This window comes from Aythya marila (assembly GCF_965140915.1).
Source record: "Aythya marila genome assembly, contig: HAP1_HAP1_SCAFFOLD_235, whole genome shotgun sequence".
NCBI classification, from domain to species: Eukaryota; Metazoa; Chordata; class Aves; order Anseriformes; family Anatidae; genus Aythya; species Aythya marila.
The window spans coordinates 30,672-51,283 of record NW_028136791.1 but is presented as its reverse complement, the minus strand read 5'-3'; the positions used below and the strand labels follow the sequence as shown (position 1 = coordinate 51,283).

General features: G+C 48.9%; 2 protein-coding genes across 2 annotated transcripts; both read right to left on the bottom strand.

Annotated features, from left to right (window-relative positions):
• Positions 1-1,426: 1,426 nt before the first annotated feature.
• Positions 1,427-2,366, bottom strand: LOC309891451 (olfactory receptor 6E1-like; the record flags this gene model as incomplete). Its single annotated transcript, XM_082785819.1, is given in 2 exon segments — positions 1,427-2,198; positions 2,200-2,366. Coding segments are annotated over 2 exon segments (939 nt in total).
• An 8,467-nt stretch (positions 2,367-10,833) lies between these two features.
• On the bottom strand, positions 10,834-11,766 carry LOC309891463 (olfactory receptor 14A16-like; the record flags this gene model as incomplete). The annotated part of the gene is made up of 1 exon (XM_082785831.1): positions 10,834-11,766. One exon carries the CDS (start codon positions 11,764-11,766, stop codon positions 10,834-10,836), a length of 933 nt encoding a protein of 310 aa, XP_082641957.1.
• Positions 11,767-20,612: the final 8,846 nt, after the last annotated feature.

The following is a 20,612-nucleotide window of genomic DNA, read 5'->3' as shown; positions in this document are numbered from 1 at the left end:
AGCAGCAGAGTGCAGTCCACAATGACACAGGACACAGGTGAATGCAGGCAGGCACACTCAGCTTTCACACAACCACAAACAGCAGCAGCACTATCCTGATTGCCTCTCTGGCTGAGCAAGATCATAGAATCATAGAATCATAGAATATCCTGAGTTGGAAGGGACCCTTAAGGATCATCAAGTCCAACTCTTGACACCGCACAGGTCTACCCAAAAGTTCAGACCATGTGACTAAGTGCACAGTCCAATCTCTTCTTAAATTCAGACAGGCTCGGTGCAGTGACCACTTCCCTGGGGAGCCTGTTCCAGTGTGCAACCACCCTCTCTGTGAAGAACCCCCTCCTGACGTCCAGCCTAAATTTCCCCTGCCTCAGCTTAACCCCGTTCCCGCGGGTCCTGTCACTGGTGTTAATGGAGAAAAGGTCTTCTGCCTCTCGACACCCCCTTACGAGGAAGTTGTAGACTGTGATGAGGTCTCCCCTCAGCCTCCTCTTCTCCAGGCTGAATAGGCCCAGTGACCTCAGCCGTTCTTCGTACGTCTTCCCCTCCAGGCCTTTCACCATCTTCGTAGCCCTCCAAAGATGGAGGTCCATTATTGGGAAATGCAGTGCTTTTGTGCGCAAATGCGTGTGCATGTGCATGTGTGCAAGGTAGATCCCTTCAGCAGCTGGGATCAGATACTCAGCCTGCCCAGGACAAGTTCCTGGCTCCCAGTCTGCCCAGTTGAAAACGGTTGGACATATGAGCCCCCGTGGGCACAGCCCCACTGTAGCTGCTGGCACACACCACCCCAATCTAACACACACTCACAAAGAAACAGGCACACACACATTAAGTCCACACACTCCCATCTCTCTTGTTGCTGACTACAATGACACATGGGCCCTCTGATGTCTGGTTCTAGTCCAGCTGCTGCACCTACCCCTATGTACGACCATCAGATGACCTACAGCCCTTGGCAACAATCCCATTGGTCCAAATGGTGATGTGGAGAGTTGCTGCCAATGACACATCTGGATGGGTTTCCACCTAGACACTGGGTTGACAGCCCTCCCAAGGCAGTCCTGGAAGGAGCTGGGACAAGATCTTGGTTCCACAGGAGCCTGTGACTTGGGTTCCCACCTGCCATTGTGCTTTGTGCTCTTCAGGGCTCATGGAGATGGGCTTTTGTTGAGCTGAGGGCTCTCCTGTGATGGGCCTGGAAGCAGTCAGAGCAGGGCATGAACTGAATTATTCATCCTGACATCATTTCCTTGGGCCTTCGTTTTGTGTACAGACATGCTTCTTATCACACAGCCTAACACAATCCAGCAAGAACATAAACCTCTGGAGACATCTGCATGTGGAGGTCACATGTATATGATGGTGGTATTACATAAGATATGACAGCAGAGAACTCAAATTGCTTTTCAGAAATGCATCATGGTTAGGGGAAAAGCTGTGCTGTTGCATGGGCCATGGCTTCCTTCAGGGTCAGCATCACAGCCTTGTTTCTAAGACTGTAAATGAATGGGTTTAAGAATGGGTACAGGGCAATGTTCAGCAAAGCTACAATGCTGTTGGTCTCCAAGGAAACATGTCCTGACGAGGGTGTGTAGAGAGCAATGCAGCTGCCATAGACAATGGCCAAGGTGGTGAGATGGGAAGAGCATGTAGCAAAAGCTTTTCTCCTCGCAGAGGCTGCTGGCATTTGTAGAATACAGAAAAAGATACACTTGTAAGATGCCACAGTTAAACACAAGGAAGACAGCACAATAAACAATATGAAAACCGATTCTGTTTTCCAAAGCAGGGTGACATCAGAGCAGGACAGTTGGAATAAGGGGGTGTTGTCACAAAAAAAATGCTGGATCTTGTTCGAACCACAGAAAGTGAGCTTGGAGAGCAGCGCCAAGTGGTAACTCAAGAATGTGAAGCCCATGACCCAAACAGCAGCAACCAGCTGGATGCAGAGCCAATGCTTCATGATGGCAGCATAGCGCAAAGGCTGGCAGATGGCAACATAACGGTCAAAGGACATGACAACAAGGAGAGAAAACTCTACAGCACCCAGGGCAAAATAGAAGGAGGACTGGGCAAAGCATCTGCCTACTGAGATTGTTCTCCTGCCAGAGCTCAGAATCACTAACAGTTTGGTGCTTGTGGAGGACGTAAACCAGATTTCCAGGAATGCCAGATTGCCAATGAAAAAGTACATGCAGGCGGTTATCCACACACACCAGGAAAATGATGGCTGCATTCCCCATCACCGTTGTCAGGTACATGAGTAGAAGGACCAGGCAGAGAAATAGCCGTAGCCTTTGATCAAGCCCTGAGAAGCCCATAAGGATGAATTCAGAAATGACAGTTCCATTGCCTGTTCCCATACCCAAGTTCCATTCATCCTGCTGACATAAGAACATGGCAAAAACAAGTCCAATAATTTCATGGTCTGGACAGAAGGCTATATCCTTCCTTCTCTCTTGCCTTACTTGCAGACTTACTATACAACACACACACAGATTCTTTTGCACATTCCTCACACCCTGACTTTTCTGTTTCACATATCATGCAGAATCCTCAGAGAATTTCTTGTCTTCTTTCCACCTTTGTCCATCAGCTACAAATGATTCTCGCTACAAAAACACAGGGCTAAGAACGGATTGTTACTCTGTTATACTCTATTCCTGTGAAATTCCACTCAGAAGAATTGCAAGCATCCATCATACCAGTGTTTCCAAAGGGAATTTCATGTCCTGCATAAATGCTTTCTATTATGTAAAAGCTAAATCATCAGTTCAAATATGTACATTGGAATTTATTATCTCTCCTCTTCAGTATCCACCCTTTTTGGACTAGCAACCACTGGGGATCCCTTGCTTGATTTCAAATTAAGCAAATTTCAAGTACCTCTTTTGTAATGCCCTGTTTTCTTCTACATTATCTTCCTTTGTTTCTTTAGGAAAGATGGAATACAAGTAGCAAGTGTAGCTTGCTTTTTTCAGTACTCTAAATTAAAGTCAAAATTCATTATGGTCCCACCAGGTCAGTGGAAACAGATCTGTCACAGAGTCGCATCTGACCTCATTCTGTGTAGAAATGCAGTTGTTTCCAAACATTTGCTCTTCTCTTGTACAATCAAGTGGCCTCACCTAACTGCCTTACTTTTCTGAGAGGTGGAAAAAAAATTGTCATCTTTGAAAGCTTAAGGACAGTCCTTGATGTAGAAAGAGGAAGCACCTAGAAAAAACAAAGTGCCAAGTATTACCATACAGGTATATATTTCAGTTGTCTAAAAGTTATATCATTCAGGTTGAACGATTTAACTTACTCCTATCCTGTCAATGCTGAGAGAAAGAAGAGCATCTGAAAGAGATTCCTCACCTTTATTTTGCATTACAGTTCTAGGCTGTGATGACCCAGCCATGAGCACTTTCTCTTGTCTCCATTGACTGTTGGGGGAGCCTCGGGAGAACAAGTTCTCACAGGCACCAGGAGTGAAGTGGGTGAAACTCATTACTGAAGTCTCAGGTGTCTGATGATTTTGGTAAATTATTCTCTTCTGTAAATCAAACTACTCTTCTAACAGAAAATAAATAAATAAATAAATAAATAAATAAATAAATAAAGAGAGAGAAACTTGTTTAATAAAACAGACCTTTTCTCCTTCACCTTTCCCTATGTTTTTAGACAGAAAGGATCAGAGAAATGACTGCAAAAAGAGACAGCCTCAAAATACAGGGGTGGAGGAGCAGAAGACAGGTTGGAGGCAGAAAATTAGTTTCTCAGTGGGCTGTATTGTCCCCTCAGGACCTGTCCCAGGGCAGAATGGGTGCACTTAGGCAGGAAAATGGGAAGCTCAGAAGTGGGGAGTACAACCATGTTTGCATGGACATTTCAGACTGGGGTTTGGGCTGCTCTTAGACTCCAAATAACCTGCCTTGCTCTTTGCCTCTTGACTGGCAAAGGGGAATCTGTGCACTGGCTTCCTCTGGAAAACTTGTTCAGATTAATCCATTGGCTGTAGTTGTTCTAGCTGAAGATTGGCCCAGTCACCAACAGCAATATGTTGTGGTTTAGACCTGACAGGCAGCTAAGCACTGAGGGGATCTGGTCAAGGACCTTTTTCCCTACAACAAGGGTAAAAAAGCATGGGAGGCAGTGATGGGAATCAAGTCTGGTCAGCCACATTAATCATAAGACCACAAAAACATAGAAAGATTTGGTCTCAAAGGTACCTAAAACATCATACAGTTCCAACAGCCCTGCAGTAGGCAGGGGTACATTGCATCAGACCAGGTTGCTCAAACCCCATTGAACCTGGCCTTGATGAATTCCAGGAATGGGGCACCCACAACTTCTCTGGTCAACCAGTTACAGTACCTCACCGCCCTCAGAGAAATCAATTTCTTCTGAATATCCAGTCTAAAACTACCCTCTTTTAGTTTAAAAGCTACCTCTGTCTTGAATGGAAATGCAGGACAGGAAGACCCACTGGGCACAGTTGTTTGTGCTGCTGCTGCTAAGGTCAAGAGATATGCATCCCAGTCTGTCTCAGAAGCCTCACACTGAAATGTAGGTGCACAGGGTTCATGTGCAAGCCTGATACATGAACTCCTCATTCTGGTGGAGATAGCCAAGGAAGAGGAACACTCTTTTGTAAGCACCCAGGAAAGAAGTGCACAGCATCTGTCCCAGTCCATGTCTTTTCCACCTCATGCAGCTACTGAAATGGGGGACAGTCACCTTAAAGGTCTATGTCATGCTTTTCTGATCCATGCAGATTTATCAGATACCCAAAGGTATCAGAAATGACCCCAGAAACCAATGTTTGGGTTATCTCATCTATTTTTATTCACAGGCTCTCATCTGCATGGTATCTCTCCTCCAGCTGGACCCCTTCCTTCACATCTAATTCCTTTGCTCCCAGTGGGCTGCATCACCTCAGTACTTTGGCAACTTGATTGGCCATGTTGCACCTGGGCTATTGCTCATGGTGGGGGTTAAGAGAATTTCCTTTCCTCTTCTTGTCTCACACCTGGCTTTCTTGTCTGGAAGAAATCTCAGCTGATGAGCTACAGACTTCAGAAAAATGTTGTCTCTTTGTGAAACTCCAGAGAAATATCCTCATCAATCAAAGTGTTCATCAAGCAAGGATCTGTGTGGGTTGTGTTTGCTGAAAGTTGAGAAGCAGACAGTCCTGGAATTGTGATCATTGGTGGGCTAAAGCAGCCCTGTGTTTCAATTCTCTTCTGTGCTGAGGAAGGATGCTGCCAGCTGACACTGAGCAAACCAGAACCTTGGTAAGGAAGCCTCTGAGACATGGGTAGAGAAAGGAGTAAAAGTTTTATTTATTCACCCCTGAATTTTGATAGAGGGAACTTGATTTGATTAAGGTACTCATTAAAGGTGCTGTTTATATTTTTTGTGTGTGAAGGTATTGTTTGATGTTACAAGAAAGATGCATGATATTGTTCAATATACAAGAAAAACATGGTAATATATATATATGGTAATATACATAGGCTAAATGTAGTAATATACGTATCATGTATAGTTCTTTAAGTTATAGGATGTTCTAAGGAAAGTAGGAGGGATCTGGGACAAGGGAACTACAAGGGGCAACTGCAGACTTAAGTGGAGAAGTCTGATGTCAGGAGAAGTGATGCAAGTCCTAGGGGATCAATGAGAGAAATGGTGCAACCTGGGGAGGTAAGGAGCAAGGTTGTCTCTACAGGGTCAAACTTCTACCTGTCCAGACCTCCTTAAGAGACCTCTAGGCCTTTCTGTGTCTTAATAAGCCCCAAAGTGTAGTTGATGCTAAGTCTATCAACTTCAGCTCCTGAGAGCAGACTGATGAAATGTCTCAGAAAGTCAAAGTCAGAAGCCAAACCCCAGAGTTCTTCAAAGCATTGATTGGTCGCAATGAGGGCCATTTCTGAAAAAGCCCCATGGACACCTTAGAGCACTGTGGTGGCAATTGGAGGCCATGATCAGAGGTAGGCCAAGGCCCTGTGCAGGTGGCTCTGAGGTTGAGAAAATGCTGGCATCCTTCACACAGGCATCCACACCCATCAGCTTTCATGGGGCCTGTCAGATGACCAGACACAAGGAACCTCACCATGATCTTCCAGGCTATGTGACCTTCCTGATGGACTTTCAGCTCCTCAGATAGACACAACCAAGCCACACGACTGTCTCTCTCCAGTCATGTACTCAGGCACAAGACATTTGACAACCCACTGCCAAGGCTGCTTCTGAATGGGCCTTTCAGGTACTTGGGCAGAGGGCATCACACAAGCACCATACCAGACAGGTGCCTTCTGCTGGCCTGTGACAGACGCTGGGAGATGTGAGCCTAAAAGGCCCTTCTGCCAGCCAGGAGGCAAGGGTTGACCTGGCAGCTACTTCAGAAAGATGGTACCTCCCAGTCCCTTGTCCAGCCATCCTCCTGCTGCTGGCCTCTCAGCAGAAGTGACCTCACAGTCCGCACCAAAGCCAACTGCTTCCGACTGGATTCAGAGTTTCTCAAGCACAATCGACACCCTCTAAGAACATCCAAAACTGGCACTCTCCTTGACGCCTGGCACCTAGCAAGATAAAGGCAAGGTCGTTTTCATCTTCCAAGGCCATATACCTCCTGATGGCCTTTCAGCTTCTCTGATGGACAGAAGACCCCTGCATGCAAGCTCTGTTAGGTACTAGGTCAGGACTGACCTTGAAATAAATATTTACACTAGCTTCATGTCAGCATCTCCTCAGTTACTTATGACAGCTAAAATGATAAAAGTATACACTGGCCATGTTGTTGAATGTGGCACATGATATCCTCAGTCAGAAGTGCCCTGACACCCACCTGCACGGCCATGGGCCTTGTGTTGCCTCTGGAGATCCCTAGGCACAGCTGACCTGAGCAGTTCATCCCCACTAGTCTCTGGTTAGGGTTTTATTATGTGCTTTGTTATGGGACAAGGGTTGGTGTTAAGGCTGGCAATTTAATGCTAGTGATTAAGGGCTAGGGATGAGTGTGATCAATTGGATAAGACAAATGGTAACAGGTGATGTGTTTGGGGGTTTAAGATAAAGGTAGGATTTGAAGTTGGGGATTAGAGCAGTATATTCTTTCCATGGTGAAGCATAGTAATTAGGGTAGCACTAGGTTTTAATGTTCCTGGTTAGAAATATTACGAGGGCATAACATAAATATTTTCCCTGTGAGTATTGCAGAACCATCAGCCTTACCTGAACCATTGTCACTTCTTCAAAATCTTTCCTTTCCATTAGCCAAGCCAATCTTCTCTCCCCCAAATCTCCTAGCTTTATTCTCCCAGATTTCCCCTGACCTCCCTAAATGTGTCACCCTTTTGGGGGCAGCTTTTTGATGGCCTTTATGACCTTAGAGGCTCTTCCTTTCTGCTGTTGGCCAGCCAGTTTCTGGGACAGAAGTGACCTCACAGCTAGCATCTACAGGGCTACAAGGAGCTGTTGTACTCAGGAAGCCTCTTCCCAGCCCACCCAGGAACACCTGGTGCAGGGGATGTCCTGCACAATCCCTCAGGTACTCTGCCTGCCAACCAGCTCATGCTTCAGAAGGCCTCCCACATGTCCAGATTCACGTTTCCCGATGCTGCCTTTAGCAAGTCCAGGTCATACTGAAAGAAATTACCACCTCTTTGTGGAAAAGTGAATTAAGAACTGTATATATAGTTTAGGAAAAAGTCGAGAACTCTTCAGTGAAGGAGTTGGTGTGAAAGTCATAGAATCATAGAATGGCCATGTGTTGAAAAGGACCTTAAAGATCATCTAGGTTCAGCATCCCTGCTCTGGGCAGGGTTGCCAGCCACTAGAGCTCGCTGCCCAGAGCCGCATCCAGTCTGGCCTTGAATGCCTCCAGGGATAGGGCATCCACAACCTCCCTGGGCAACCTGTTGCAGTGCCTCACCACCCTCTGAGTGAAAAACTTTCTCTTACTTTCTAACCTAAATCTCCCCTGCCTTAGTTTAAGGCATTCCCCCTTGTCCTATCACTATCAACACATGTAAACAGGCGTTCCGCCTCCTGTTTATATGCACTATTTATGTAGTGGAAGGCTGCAGTGAGGTCTCCCCAGAGCTTTCTCTTCTCCAAGCTAAACAAGCCCAGTTTCCTCAACTTTCTGCATAGGAGAGGTACTCCAGCACTCTGATCATCTTTGTGGCCCTCCTCTGGACACCTTCCAAGAGATCCACATCCTTCTTGTGCTGGGGGCCCCAGGCCTGCACGCAGTATTCCAGGTGGGGTCTCACAAGAGCAGAGTAGAGAGGGACAATCACCTCCCTCTCCCTGCTGGACTTCCCTTTTTTAATGCAGCCCAGGACATAGTTGGCTTTTTGGGCTGCAAGCACACACTGCTGGCTCATGTCCATCTTCTCATCCATCAGGACCCCCAAGTCCTTCTATGCAGGTCTGCTCTCAACTTCTTCTTCTCCCAGTCTATATGAATACCCGGGATTGCCCCAGCCCAAGTACAACACCTTGCACTTGGCCTTCTTGAACCTCATTAGGTTCTCATGGGCCCACTTATCCAGCCTGTCCAGGTCCCTCTGGATGGCATCCCTTTGGTCTATTGTATTGACTGCACCACTCAGCTTGGTGTCATCTGCAAACTTGCTGAGGGTGCACTCAATTCCGTCATCTATGTCGTTGATAAAGATGTTGAAAAACACTGGGCCCAAGACTGGCCCCTGAGGGACACCACTTGTGACTGCATGTCATGATGACTAGCATTGCTTTATTCAGCTGGTTTTCCAGAGGGCCATACCTCCAATGGGAAGTGACCCTGAGACTCTATCTGTCCCACTGGACATGATGGCACCCTTAGGTAACAGCTTGTGGCACTTGGGCTCATTCAGGTTCATCTCACCACACCCACACCATGTGTACTCTCATACGGACAAGGCAAACATGGACTCCTGATGCAGTCATTTGGTGTCCATAGCTGGAGGAACAAACCACCTGTGAGAGCTGGGGCGAGAGCTCAGTGCTGGCAATGGTGGTTGTGGGGGGCTGCTCTGGGACCATTGTCCTGGGGCAGGATCTCCCAGGGTGTCCAGGGTGTTTCCCAAGGGTCCAGACCAACCCCTGCTCTGCTGGTCCTCCCTGTCTCTGCTAGGAGGACAACACAGCCCAGACCCTCCCCAGTGCTCCAAAATTCTCTGACCTCTTCACAGCCTAACCCAGCCCAGCAGAACAGCCCAGGCTGGGCTGGCCCCACAGCAGCAAATGAAGTAGGGGAGGTCAGTGGTCGTGTCTCTGATGCTGCAATTAACCTTCCCTCCTTTCCCCCCTGCCTCCAACCCTTTTCTCTCCCCCAGGAATCCTGCAATCCCCAGGCCAGTGCCACTCCCCAGCACAGCACACCCAAACTCTGCTGGCCCTGAGGCTCCTCAGACAGCACCACTGCACAAACACAGCACCCTGCTTTTCTCCCAGGACATCCCATGTCCCCCTGTCCAATGTGCCCACAGCCCCCAAGCTCGTGGTGCTGCTTTGCAGAGTGAGGGGGCTGTGGTGTGCGGGGCCGTGGGGGCACTCTGCAGGGCCTTGCTGGTCAGGCTGGGAAGGCAGAGTCATCTGGTGGGGGGCACTGCCACTGACTGCCTCCCACACAAGTGGTTCTTTGGCCATGGAGGGTACACACAGATAGCCGGCCTCCTTCAGAGTCAGAGACTCATGGAATACATGTAGCCCAAGCTGGGAGGGACTCACAAGGATCATCAAGTCCAACTCATTTCCAATGTCAGGAGAGATTTTACGGTGATTCACGTGATCCAGTCTATGAAATTTCACCAGAGATATAACAACCAATTAAGCAGACTGCTTTCCCTGTGTCTGCTGTGTTTCCTGGAGTTGCAGAGCTCTCCTTCACCTGCTTGCACCTAGATTTAGCATCTTGTCTCTGGGTCACTTGACCTTGGACATGGTCATACTCTATGAGCTCTATGGCCTGCTGACTCCCTGGCACATATTGTCCCTGCTAGTCCACTGGATTCTCCTGGCAGCTCCTGCATCCCTCTAGAAAGATGCCTGCCTGCCTTCAGCCCTATTGCATGCTCTGGATCCATTCTAGTGAAGCCACCATCTCTGTGGGTGCCAGGCACCAGAAGGCAATTGCAGAATCAGCCCTTCTTGCCTAAAAGCTCATCCCTGGTGATCAGCTGATCTCATGCCCTGAGCGCACAGAGAAACAAGCAAAGCAAGAAGCCTCCTTTGAGTCCATTCCTTTGCAATATCCATGAGAGCAGCTTTGGGAGAAGAGCTGAGCCTTCAGACACTGCCCCAAGCAGATCCCCATTTATGCTGGAGGTGCTGGTACAGAGCCAGCTATGTTAGAGAAGTGCCCCTGGCCTGTCCCTGCCTGTGGACACAGGACTGCCCCACAGCAGCACAGTGAGCAAGCAACAAGAGCAATCAGTCCTCACAGCAACACAAGGGCTCTGAAGGAGAGCATGGGAGGTGAAAAGGAGAGCAGCTTCCACCAAACCAATCCCTGGGGTTTCCTGGCAGTGCTGCTGTGCCAGGACTCTTCTTCCTTCCATCTCTGCGCACAGCCAAGTGCCCCTGCAGCTCCACCACAGGTCTCTGAGGAAGGATCCATTTATTTAAATATATCTCAAACACACTTTAAATAAACCTTGTTTCCACCAGTTCTCAGAGTCACTCAAGACAGGTGGATGTTTACATGGAAGAAAATGAACAAATCATTTCATTTTGGACAATATTACCACAAGATATGAAAAGCAAAATAAGGAAAAAAAATACATCTCACCTGGAATGAGTTTTATTTTGAGTGATATGAGAAGGAAGATAGACAGTTTATCGCTTCTGAAAAACAGTCATGAGGTTCCACACTGCATCCTTAAGCTCCTGGTTCCTCATGCTGTAGATGAGGGGGTTCACTGCTGGAGGTACCACCAAGTACAAAAGAGCAAGCAAAAGATTCAGGGACTGGGAAGAGGACATGGTGGGGGACTTCAGGTAGGCAAAAAAGGCAGTGCTGAGAAACAGTGAGACCACGGCCAGGTGAGGGAGGCATGTGGAAAAGGCTTTGTGCTGGCCCTGATCTGAGGCAATCCTCAGCACAGCCCTGAAGATCTGCACATAGGACAGCACAAGGAAAACAAAACACCCAAATGCTAAAACAGCACTAACCACAAGAAGCCCACCCTCTCTGAGGTAAGCATCTGAACAGGAGAGCTTGAGGATCTGGGGGATTTCACAGAAGAACTGGTCCAGGGCATTGCCTTGGCAGAGGAGAAGGGAAAAGGTATTGGCAGTGTGCAGCACAGCATAGAGAAAAGTACTGCCCCAGGTAGCTGCTGCCATGTTGACACAAGTTCTGCTGTCCATTATTGTTCCATAGTGCAGGGGTTTGCAGATGGCAACATAGCGGTCATAAGCCATGATGGTGAGAATATAAAATTCTGCTGAGATGAAAAAGACTAACAGAAAGGCTTGGGTAGCACAACATGCATAGGAAATGGTTGTTTGGTTCCAGAGGGAATTGGCCATGGCTTTGGGGACAGTGGTGGAGATGGAACACAGGTCAAGGAGGGCGAGGTTGAGGAGGAAGAAGTACATGGGGGTGTGGAGGTGGTGGTTGCAGGCTATGGCTGTGAGGATGAGGCCGTTGCCCAGGAGGGCAGCCAGGTAGATGCCCAGGAAGAGCGCGAAGTGCAGGAGCTGCAGTTCGCGTGTGTCTGCAAATGGCAGGAGGAGAAACTCAGTGGGGATGCTGCTGTTGGACATTTGATGCCACGGGGACCTGCCCATGGAGGAAAAGAGTGACAAGTTAGGGAAACCCCCCTGCTTCTCTCACAGAAATCACCATTCTCTTAGCTTGCATTTCAGCTATGGAAGTGACACTGCAGGGCATGTACTCTTAGCCTCCTCGTTGTGTATCACAGTGCAAGACACAGGCTTTTCTCCTCTCCTGGAGGTCCAGCTGAGGAGGAGGTGGCCCAGGAGGTGACCTGCCCAGGTCTGTGCTGCCTGAAGCTGGCCCTGCTGGCAGCTGCTTCCCTGTCCCCACAGCTCCTCCCTGCCATTGCTCAGAGACTCCATCACATCCACTGTGTGCTCAGCTCTGCGCTGCAGACATCCCCTGTCCCAGGATAATTTTCAGGGACAATTCCCCATGTTCAGTGGGTAATGAGCAGCTCTGACCTAATAGGAGGTAAATAGAACTGGTGAGTCAGGGCATTCATAATAATGTAGAAATAAATTTGCATCTCCTACTGCCACCCAGCAAAGCAAAAGTAGAAATTTCAAAGGAAAGAATGCTTCTCCTCAAGAATCCCTTGCTCTGACCTCTTAGTTGAGGAGTCCTCTCTGATGTGTTTTCGGTGTCCTGTAGAGCTCTGAGCAGCATGCCCCAGGAAGCAGCCTACCACAAGCAGCAGGACCCTGCCCTGTCCTGCCCTTGTTGGGGGGCTCCTTCCACCCACAGCTTCTCCCCACAGCACCCTGGGCAGCTCCCCAGGCAGGCTGAGTGCTGAACCTGGCAGGCGGCAGAGGCCCTGCCCTGGCACACAGCCCCTGGGGCACAGCAGGGACCCTGCTCTGCACGCCACATGTACAACCTGTATCTGGCCCTGTGAGAAGGAACCCTCATGTCCTGTTCCTCTGTTATTTATGACAGATAATCCATGCTCTGGAGCTTCTCATTCTCCTCTTCTCCAAAGAAACTCTGACAGTCCTCCTGAAAGCTCCCACAGGCTGTGGGATTTGCCAGCAAATCTGGAGATGGCACCAGGAACAACAGCTGTGTTGCCCATCAGCCAGAGACTTACCCTGTTCAGGGCTCTGAAGATTTCTCCCGCAGTCAGCTCTCAGCATCCCCCCCCACACACACACTGCCTTTAACATCTCCCTCCCTTCTCTCAGCCACTCTTGTCCCCTGCAGGCAGTGCCCCCAGCCCTGCTGTGCTGTGCAGAGGAGCTGCTCCTGGGCAGAGCTGTCTCTCTGCAGCACTGCCCGCTTGCCAGGAGCTCCCATTGGGCCCAGGAGCCCAGCCCAGCTCATCAGCACAGGGACCTCTTGACAAGTCCCTGGGCCTCCAGAGGAATCAACTTTGAAACACACCGAAGTAAACATTCATGCTGATTCCCTCCATTGGATAGGGGACAATGTCCTTTTTCATTTCAGAAGAGGTATGATGTCCAAGAATCACTTTTTCTATATCCTGGTTTTAGTCAGAACTAAACTCTCCTGAGGGAAGAGTTTCAGCTGGGTCATTCAAGGCATCTCCTTCTTTATTTGCAGTCCAGATGCTAGAAGGGGGCTTAGTTGCCTCTCCCATGCCTCACACAAGCTCACAGGATTTGGGATTCCTCTTGCCTTGTTTTAAATATGCACAAATCAGGAATCTGCATGTTAGCTGCTTGTCTCAGCTCCCAGCACATTGAATGAAGACAGAGGCCAGGAGGAAGCTGTTCAGATGCAGACACCAGGTGAAAATGGAGGTGCCAGAGAGACATTAGAGTAATATTTGAAGTGCCAAATCCCTCTGGGCCATAAACAGAGATTTTATTGATGTATGTTCAGTATAATATAGTTGTAGCCATTTCTCAAGAGCAAAGAAATAAAAAGCAAGCTATGACTTGGTTGCAATAACTGAAACATGGTGGGACTACGCTGATCACTGGACTGCTACAATGAATGGCTATAAGCTGTTCAGAAGGGACAGGCAGCACAGAAGGGGTGGTGGTGTGGCTTTTTATATTAGAGAGTGTTTTGATGTTGTGGAACCTGAATCTGGGAATGATAATGTTGAGTACATATGGGTTAGGGGTAGCGGAAAGGCCAACAAGGCAGGCATCGTGCTGGGGGTCTCTTATAGATCACCAAACCAGGATGAGGAGATGGATGAGGTGTTCTACAAGCAGCTGGCAGAAGTTCCGCAATCACCAGCACTTGTTCTCATGAGGGACTTCAACTTTGCAGACATAGCCTGGAAATGCAATGCAGCTCAGAGGAAGCAGTCTAGGAGGTTCCTGGATAGTGTCAAGGATAGCTTCCTGACCCATTTGGTTAGTGAGCCTACCAGGGGAGGTGCCCTGCTAGACCTGGTGTTCAAGAACAGAGAAGGACTGGTGGGAGATGTGGTGGTCAGGAGCTGGCTTGAGCAGAGTGACCACGAAAATGTAGAGTTCTCTATTCTTGGTGAAGTCAGGAGGGGGATCAGTAAAACTGCTGTCTTGGACTTCCGGAGGGCAGACCTTGAGCTCTTCAGGACACTGGTTGGCAGAGTCCTTTGGGAGACAGTCCTGAAGAGCAGAGGAGTCCAGAAAGGCTGAGCACTCTTCAAGAAGGAAATCTTAATGGCTCAGGAGCAGACTGTCCCCACATGCCCAAAGATGAGCCAGCATGGAAGAAGACTGGCCTGGCTGAACAGAGAGTTGTGGCTAGAGCTTAGGAAGAAAAAGAGGGTTTGGGACATTTGAAAAGAGGGCAGGCCTCTCAGGAGGGCTATAAGGATGTCACGAGGCTGTGCAGGGACAAAATTAGAAAGGCCAAAGCTCATCTGGAGCTCACCCTGGCTACTGCTGTTAAAGATAACAGAAAATGTTTTTATAAATACAGAAACACAAAAAGGAGGACTAAGGAGAATCTCCATCCTTTACCGGATGTGGGAGGAAACAAAGTGACAAGAGATGAGGAAAAGACTGAGGTGCTTAATGCCTTCTTTGCTTCAGACTTTAGCAGCAAGACCAGTTGTTGTCTAGATACCCATCCCCCTGATCTGGTGGAAGGGATGGGGAGCAGAATGTGGCCCTCATAATCCATGAGGACATGGTTGGAGACCTGCTATGGCACTTGGATGTACACAAATCAGTGGGGTCAGATGGAATCCACCTGAGGGTACTGAGAGAACTGGTGGAAGAGTTGATCAAGCTGCTTTCTATTGTTTATCAACAGTCCTGGCTATCAGGGGAGGTGCCAGTCAACTGGCGACTAGCAAATATGATGCCCATCTACAATGAGGATTGGAGGGTGGACTCAGGAAACGACGGGCCTGTTAGTTTGACTTCAGTACCAGGGAAGCTCATGGAACAGGTTATCTTGAGTGTCATCATGAGGCACTTGGAGGACAACCAGGCAATCAGGCCCAGTCAGCATGGGTTTATGAAAGGCAGATCCTACTTGACGAACCTGATCTTCTTCTATAACAAAGCGACACACTTAGTGGATGACGGAAATGCTGTGGATGTGGTCTACCTTGACTTCAGCAAGGCTTTTGACATCGCTTCCCACAGCATTTTCCTGGAGAAACTGGCTGCTTGTGGCTTAGACTGGTGTATACTTCATTGGATTAAAAACTGACTGGGTAGCTGGGCCCAAAGAGTTGTGGTGAATGGAGGACTCTGCTAGTGACCAGCAGTTGGAGGCCGGTCACTAGTGGAGTCCCCCAGGGCTCAGGACTAGGGCCAGTTCTCTTTAGTATCTTTATTGATGATCTGGATGAGGGGATCGAGTGCACCCTCAGTAAGTTTAAAGATGACACCAAGTTAGGGGTGTGTTTCAACCTGCTCGAGGGTAGGAAGGCTCTGCAGGAGGATCTGGATAGGCTGGACTGATGGGCTGAGGCCAACTGGATGAAGTTCAACAAGGACAAGTGCCGGGTCCTGCACCTGGGACACAACAACCCCAAGCAGAGCTACAGGCTGGGAGATGAGTGGTTGGAAAGCTGCCAGGCGGAGAAGGACCTCGGAGTATTGGTGGATAGTCGGCTGAATATGAGCCAGCAGTGTGCTCAGCTGGCCAGGAAGGCCAATGGCATCCTGGCTTGTATAAGAAGCTGTGTGGCCAGCAGGTCTAGGGAAGTGATTGTCCCCCTGTACTTGGCTCTGGTGAGGCCGCACCTTGAGTACTGTGTTCAGTTTTGGGCCCCTCGCTACAAGAAGGACATCGAGGTGTTCAAGAGAGTCCAGAGAAGGGCAATGAAGCTGGTGACGTATCAGGAGAACAAGTCCTACAAGGAGTGGCTGAGGGAGCTGGGATTGTTCAGCCTGGAGAAGAGGAGGCTCAGGGGCAACCTTATCGCACTCCATAGGTGTTTCAAAGGAGGCTGTAGCGAGGTAGGGTTTGGTCTATTCTCCCATGTGCCTGGTGACAGGACGAGGGGGAACAGGCTGAAGTTGTGCCAGGGAAGGTTTAGGTTGGGTATTAGGAAGAACTTCGTTCCCAAAAGGGTTGGTAGGCATTGGAATGGGCTGCCCAGGGAAGTGGTTCAGTCACCATCACCGGAGGTCTTTAAAAGACGTTTAGATATAGAGCTTAGGGAGCTTAGGGATATGGTTTAGTGCAGGACTTGTTAGTGTTAGGTTAGAGGTTGGACTCAATGATCGTGAGGTCTCCTCCAACCTAGAAATTCTGTGATTCTGTGACTCTGTGAGTCTGTGTCACCATCCTGCTTCCTGTTATAGCCTGCTGGGCGTAGGTTGGGGAGATCTTACCTGTCCTGGAGAGGGTTGGCAGCTCTTATCCCAGCTGATTTCTCAAGGGGAGAGCGGCAAGGAGTGTGCTGTGTTTTTATGCCATCGCTGTGTGATTCTGGCTGAAATAGAAGAAGCCCCAAACACAGAAGCATCCCTCTCTAAGCACGGGAAGCCCCTGCCTCTGTGCCCGAGGGTCTCCAGTGAGTCACCGAGGCTGTCAGTGTCCCGTCAACCTGATGGAGCGGTCACTCCCGTCCTAACCAGATCGTGTCACCGTCCTGCTTGCAAATAGAACCTGCTGGGTGTGGGTTGGGGCGATCTTACCTGTCCTGGAGAGCGTTGGCAGATCTTCCTCCCAGCTGTCTTCTCAAGGGGAGAGCGGCAAGCTTGTGCCGTGGTCTGGTTCCATCGTTGTGCGTTTCTGGCTGAAAGAGAAGCACCACGAGACAGAGCAGCATCCTCCTGAGACCACAGGCTGCCCTTGCCTCTGTGCCCGACAGTCTCCAGCGACTCACCAAGGCTGTCATTGTTCCGTCATCCTGATACAGCGGCCACTCCCGTCCTGATCCGATCGTGTCACCGTCCTCCTTGCTGTTAGACCCTGGTGGGTGTGGACTGGGGCAAACTTACCTGTCCTGGAGAGCGTTGGCAGCTCTTCCTCCCAGAAGACTTCTCAAGGGGAGAGCAGCCAGGATTGTGCCATGGTCTGGTCGAATCGCGGTGTGATTCTGGCTGAAAGAGAACAAGCACCAAACGGAGCAGCATCCCTCTGTCAAACAGGCAGCCCCTTCCTCCATGCCCTAGGCTGTCCAAAGCTGTCCCTGTCCCATCATCCTCATGGAGTGGTCGCTGCCCTCCTGGCCCGAGCATGTCACCTTCCTGCTTGCTGTTAGAGGCTGGTGGGTGTGGGTTGGGGTGATCTTACCTGTCCTGGAGATTGTTGACACCTTTTCCAGCTGACTTCTCAATGCGAGACTGTCCAGGAGTGTGCCATGGCTTCATTCCAGCACTGTCAGTGTCTCCAGCTGTAATAGAGGAGGCGACGAACCGAGCAGCCACCCCCTCTCAGCACTGGAAGCCATTCCTTCCTCCTTGCATGAGGCTCTCCCAGCCTCACACCAAGGCTGTCCATCTCCCATCTTCCTGATGTCCAGGAGATGTTCCTTGTAGATTAAATGTGCCATATTCCCACTTAGCGTAGTGACACCGTGGTGGGGAATGGCTTGGGGCTGTCTTATCTGTCCTGGAGAGCGTTGGCATCTTTTCTGGCTGAGTTCTCAAAACGAGAGAGGCCAGCAGTGTGCCATGGTCCGGTCTCATCGCTAGGGATGTTTCTGTCTGAAAGGAAAAGCACCAAACGGAGCAGCATTTCCCTCTAACCATGGGCATCCCCTGCCTCTGTGCCCGAGGGTCTCCAGCGACTCACCGAGGCCGTCCCTGTCCCCTCATCCTCATGCAGCGGGCACTCCCTTCCTAACCCAATCGTGTCACCATCCTGCTTGAAGAGAGAGGAAAAAGAAGCTGACTCCCTCTGGTTGAGGTTGTGTCTGGAGCGGACACTTGAGCGGGAGGAGCAGGCAGCCGAGCAGCCTCCCCGTCAGCACGGGCAGCCGGTACAGGCCTGCCCAACCGCCCAACCGCCCTTGGGGCCAGCATTCCGCAGCCATGGCCGTCCCCAACGCTTTGTGTTGTGCCAGCCTGGGCTTTGCTCTGCCCTTGCCCCGCAGGGTGCAGCAGCCTGTGGGTTGCCATGTTCTTCAGCTTTCTCTCTGGAAAAAGGCACGTGTGGCTAGAAGCATGCCTGCTGTTGTAATCCAGTTACATTTAACTGGAGTTAAAGCCACTTGGAGGCCGGTCACTAAAGGAGTTCCCCAGGGGTCAAGACCAGGGCCAGTCCTCTTTAATATCTTTATCGATGATCTGAATGAAGGGATCGAGTGCACCCTCAGTAAGTTTGTAGATGACACCAAGTTAGGTGCGTGTGTCGATCTGCTCGAGGGTAGGAAGGCTCTGCAGGAGGATCTGGATAGGCTGCAACAATGGGCTGAGGCCAACTGCATGAAGTTCAACAAGGCCAAGTGCTGGGTCCTGCACCTGGGGCACAACAACCCCAAGCAGCGCTACAGGCTGGGAGATGAATGGTTGGAAAGCTGCCAGGCCGAGAAGGACCTGGGAGTATTGATGGATAGTTGGCTGAATATGAGCCAGCAGTGTGCTCAGCTGGCCAGGAAGGCCAATGGCATCCTGGCTTGTATAAGAAGAAGTGTGGCCAGGAGGGCTAGGGAAGTGATTGTCTCCCTGTACTCGGCTCTCGAGACTCTTTTCTGAAGGGGAAGCCACAGTATCTCTTGTCAAGTGTTCAGAAATTGTACTGATACATAACGGATCATTTCCATATCCTGGAAATATCCTCTTTCCATATCCTCTTGGACTTTTTCTTCATTGCTCTGCTGATCTAGACATAGTTCTTTCTATATCTCCATTTGTTCTTATTTCAGCCCACAAATAATTAGATTCCATTTACTTCTGAGCAAGATATATCTCACTGCAGAAAGAAAGGAGTTCTCCAAGTAGCAAACAGATTACACAAGAGCTAGCAAGGTCCACCCTATCTATCAGTCACTTCTGAACTAACTAGTGATGCACTGCTTCCCATGCTCGCTATCCCATGATACAGCAAAATAGAACCACTTCCACGCATCAAAGGCTCATCTCCTACAAACAGGGATCGCTGTTATTTATGGTTCATGTGTTCAGTCATGTGTCAAACACGAACATCTAGATTCCAAGATCTGTGTCCACGCTGATGGGTTCACACGGCACTCTCAGTCTTACCATCTGTTCCATAAATCCTTAGAGCTCTTTGAAGTATGAGGCCCTCACCCTCAGACTTCGAAGTATATTCCCATCTGCATAAACACATATTGCCTAAATCAATCTCCCTGCAGTGTGTAGTTTTACTGTAATATAATATGGTGGATTTTTTTTATTATTATTATTTTTCTTAATGGAAGGCTTAGAAGCAGGTGTTTTACTGACAGGAAGAATGAAAAGACGTCCCAGTTTTTCATTCCCTCGACAGCAGGTCAATCTTCATCAGCTGGCAGAATCATAAGAGCTCATGCAGCTCACAGAACTGCAGTGAAATATGTCTCCGGTTAGCTAGACAAGAGAAGGTTGGTGTGCAGATGTAGACATGGGTTGTAGGTAAATACATCAGAAGAAGTGGGAAGCAATAGCTGTAAAATAAGGCAACTGGAGAGGAACAGCTGACAATAGGACATAGTGAAAGTGAGAAAGGAGGAAAGGAAGAGCGAAGCTATAAATCTGAGTTACGGAAGAATCACTTTTTCCTCTGGCTTTATTCAACTAAGAAACACATAGTTTTGAACTGCACTTTTCACAGATTAGGAAAAGTGGTAAACCTATAATTTAATCAGCCATTTGGATAGTTAAGGTGCTGCCCTGTGTTTAGGCAGAAGCAGCTGGAGTGAAGATTAGACTGGTTCAAAACACGACAGGGTGTAATTATTTCAGCCCTCTGAGCCCAGATTTTTACTTTCCCTGGGCAGCTGCAAGATAGCTAGAGAGCAGCTCTCTGCCATTTACAGATAGATAAGTGATTGTTTTCCATTTCCAAAATTCGATTTATTTTTGATTAATAAGCATCCAAACTCTTCTGTATCACCCTATCTCTATCAGAAAAGGAGAACAATGAAGAAAAAAAAGGGGGGGGGGAACGACGACACGTGGTATAAGCAACCCAGACAAGTAAATCAATATTCCAATTCTCAACCAGACAAAAGTTCAAAATACTGAAAGGGTGTCAGAAAGCTTCCAGGAATTTTAGCCCACACTGAAGGTATTGGCACCCAGAGAGGACTGACAGCAGGAGTGTCTGCTGGACAAAGAAATTACTAATCACATGCGTCTACCATTTAAGTAACTTTCAAAGGGCAATCTGAATAAAGGAGGCAAAGGATTGATCTTATAGGCTAACTACTGGTATGCTGGTTCAAAATCCTCTGTGAAGAGAAGTTTGAGGTCTCTTACCTAAAGAGAAGGCTTTACAACCCTTCAAAATCAAAAGAGATTGACTTTGCAGAAACACTTTCAGACTGAGATGAGAAAAGTAATTTAAAGAGTCTTAATTT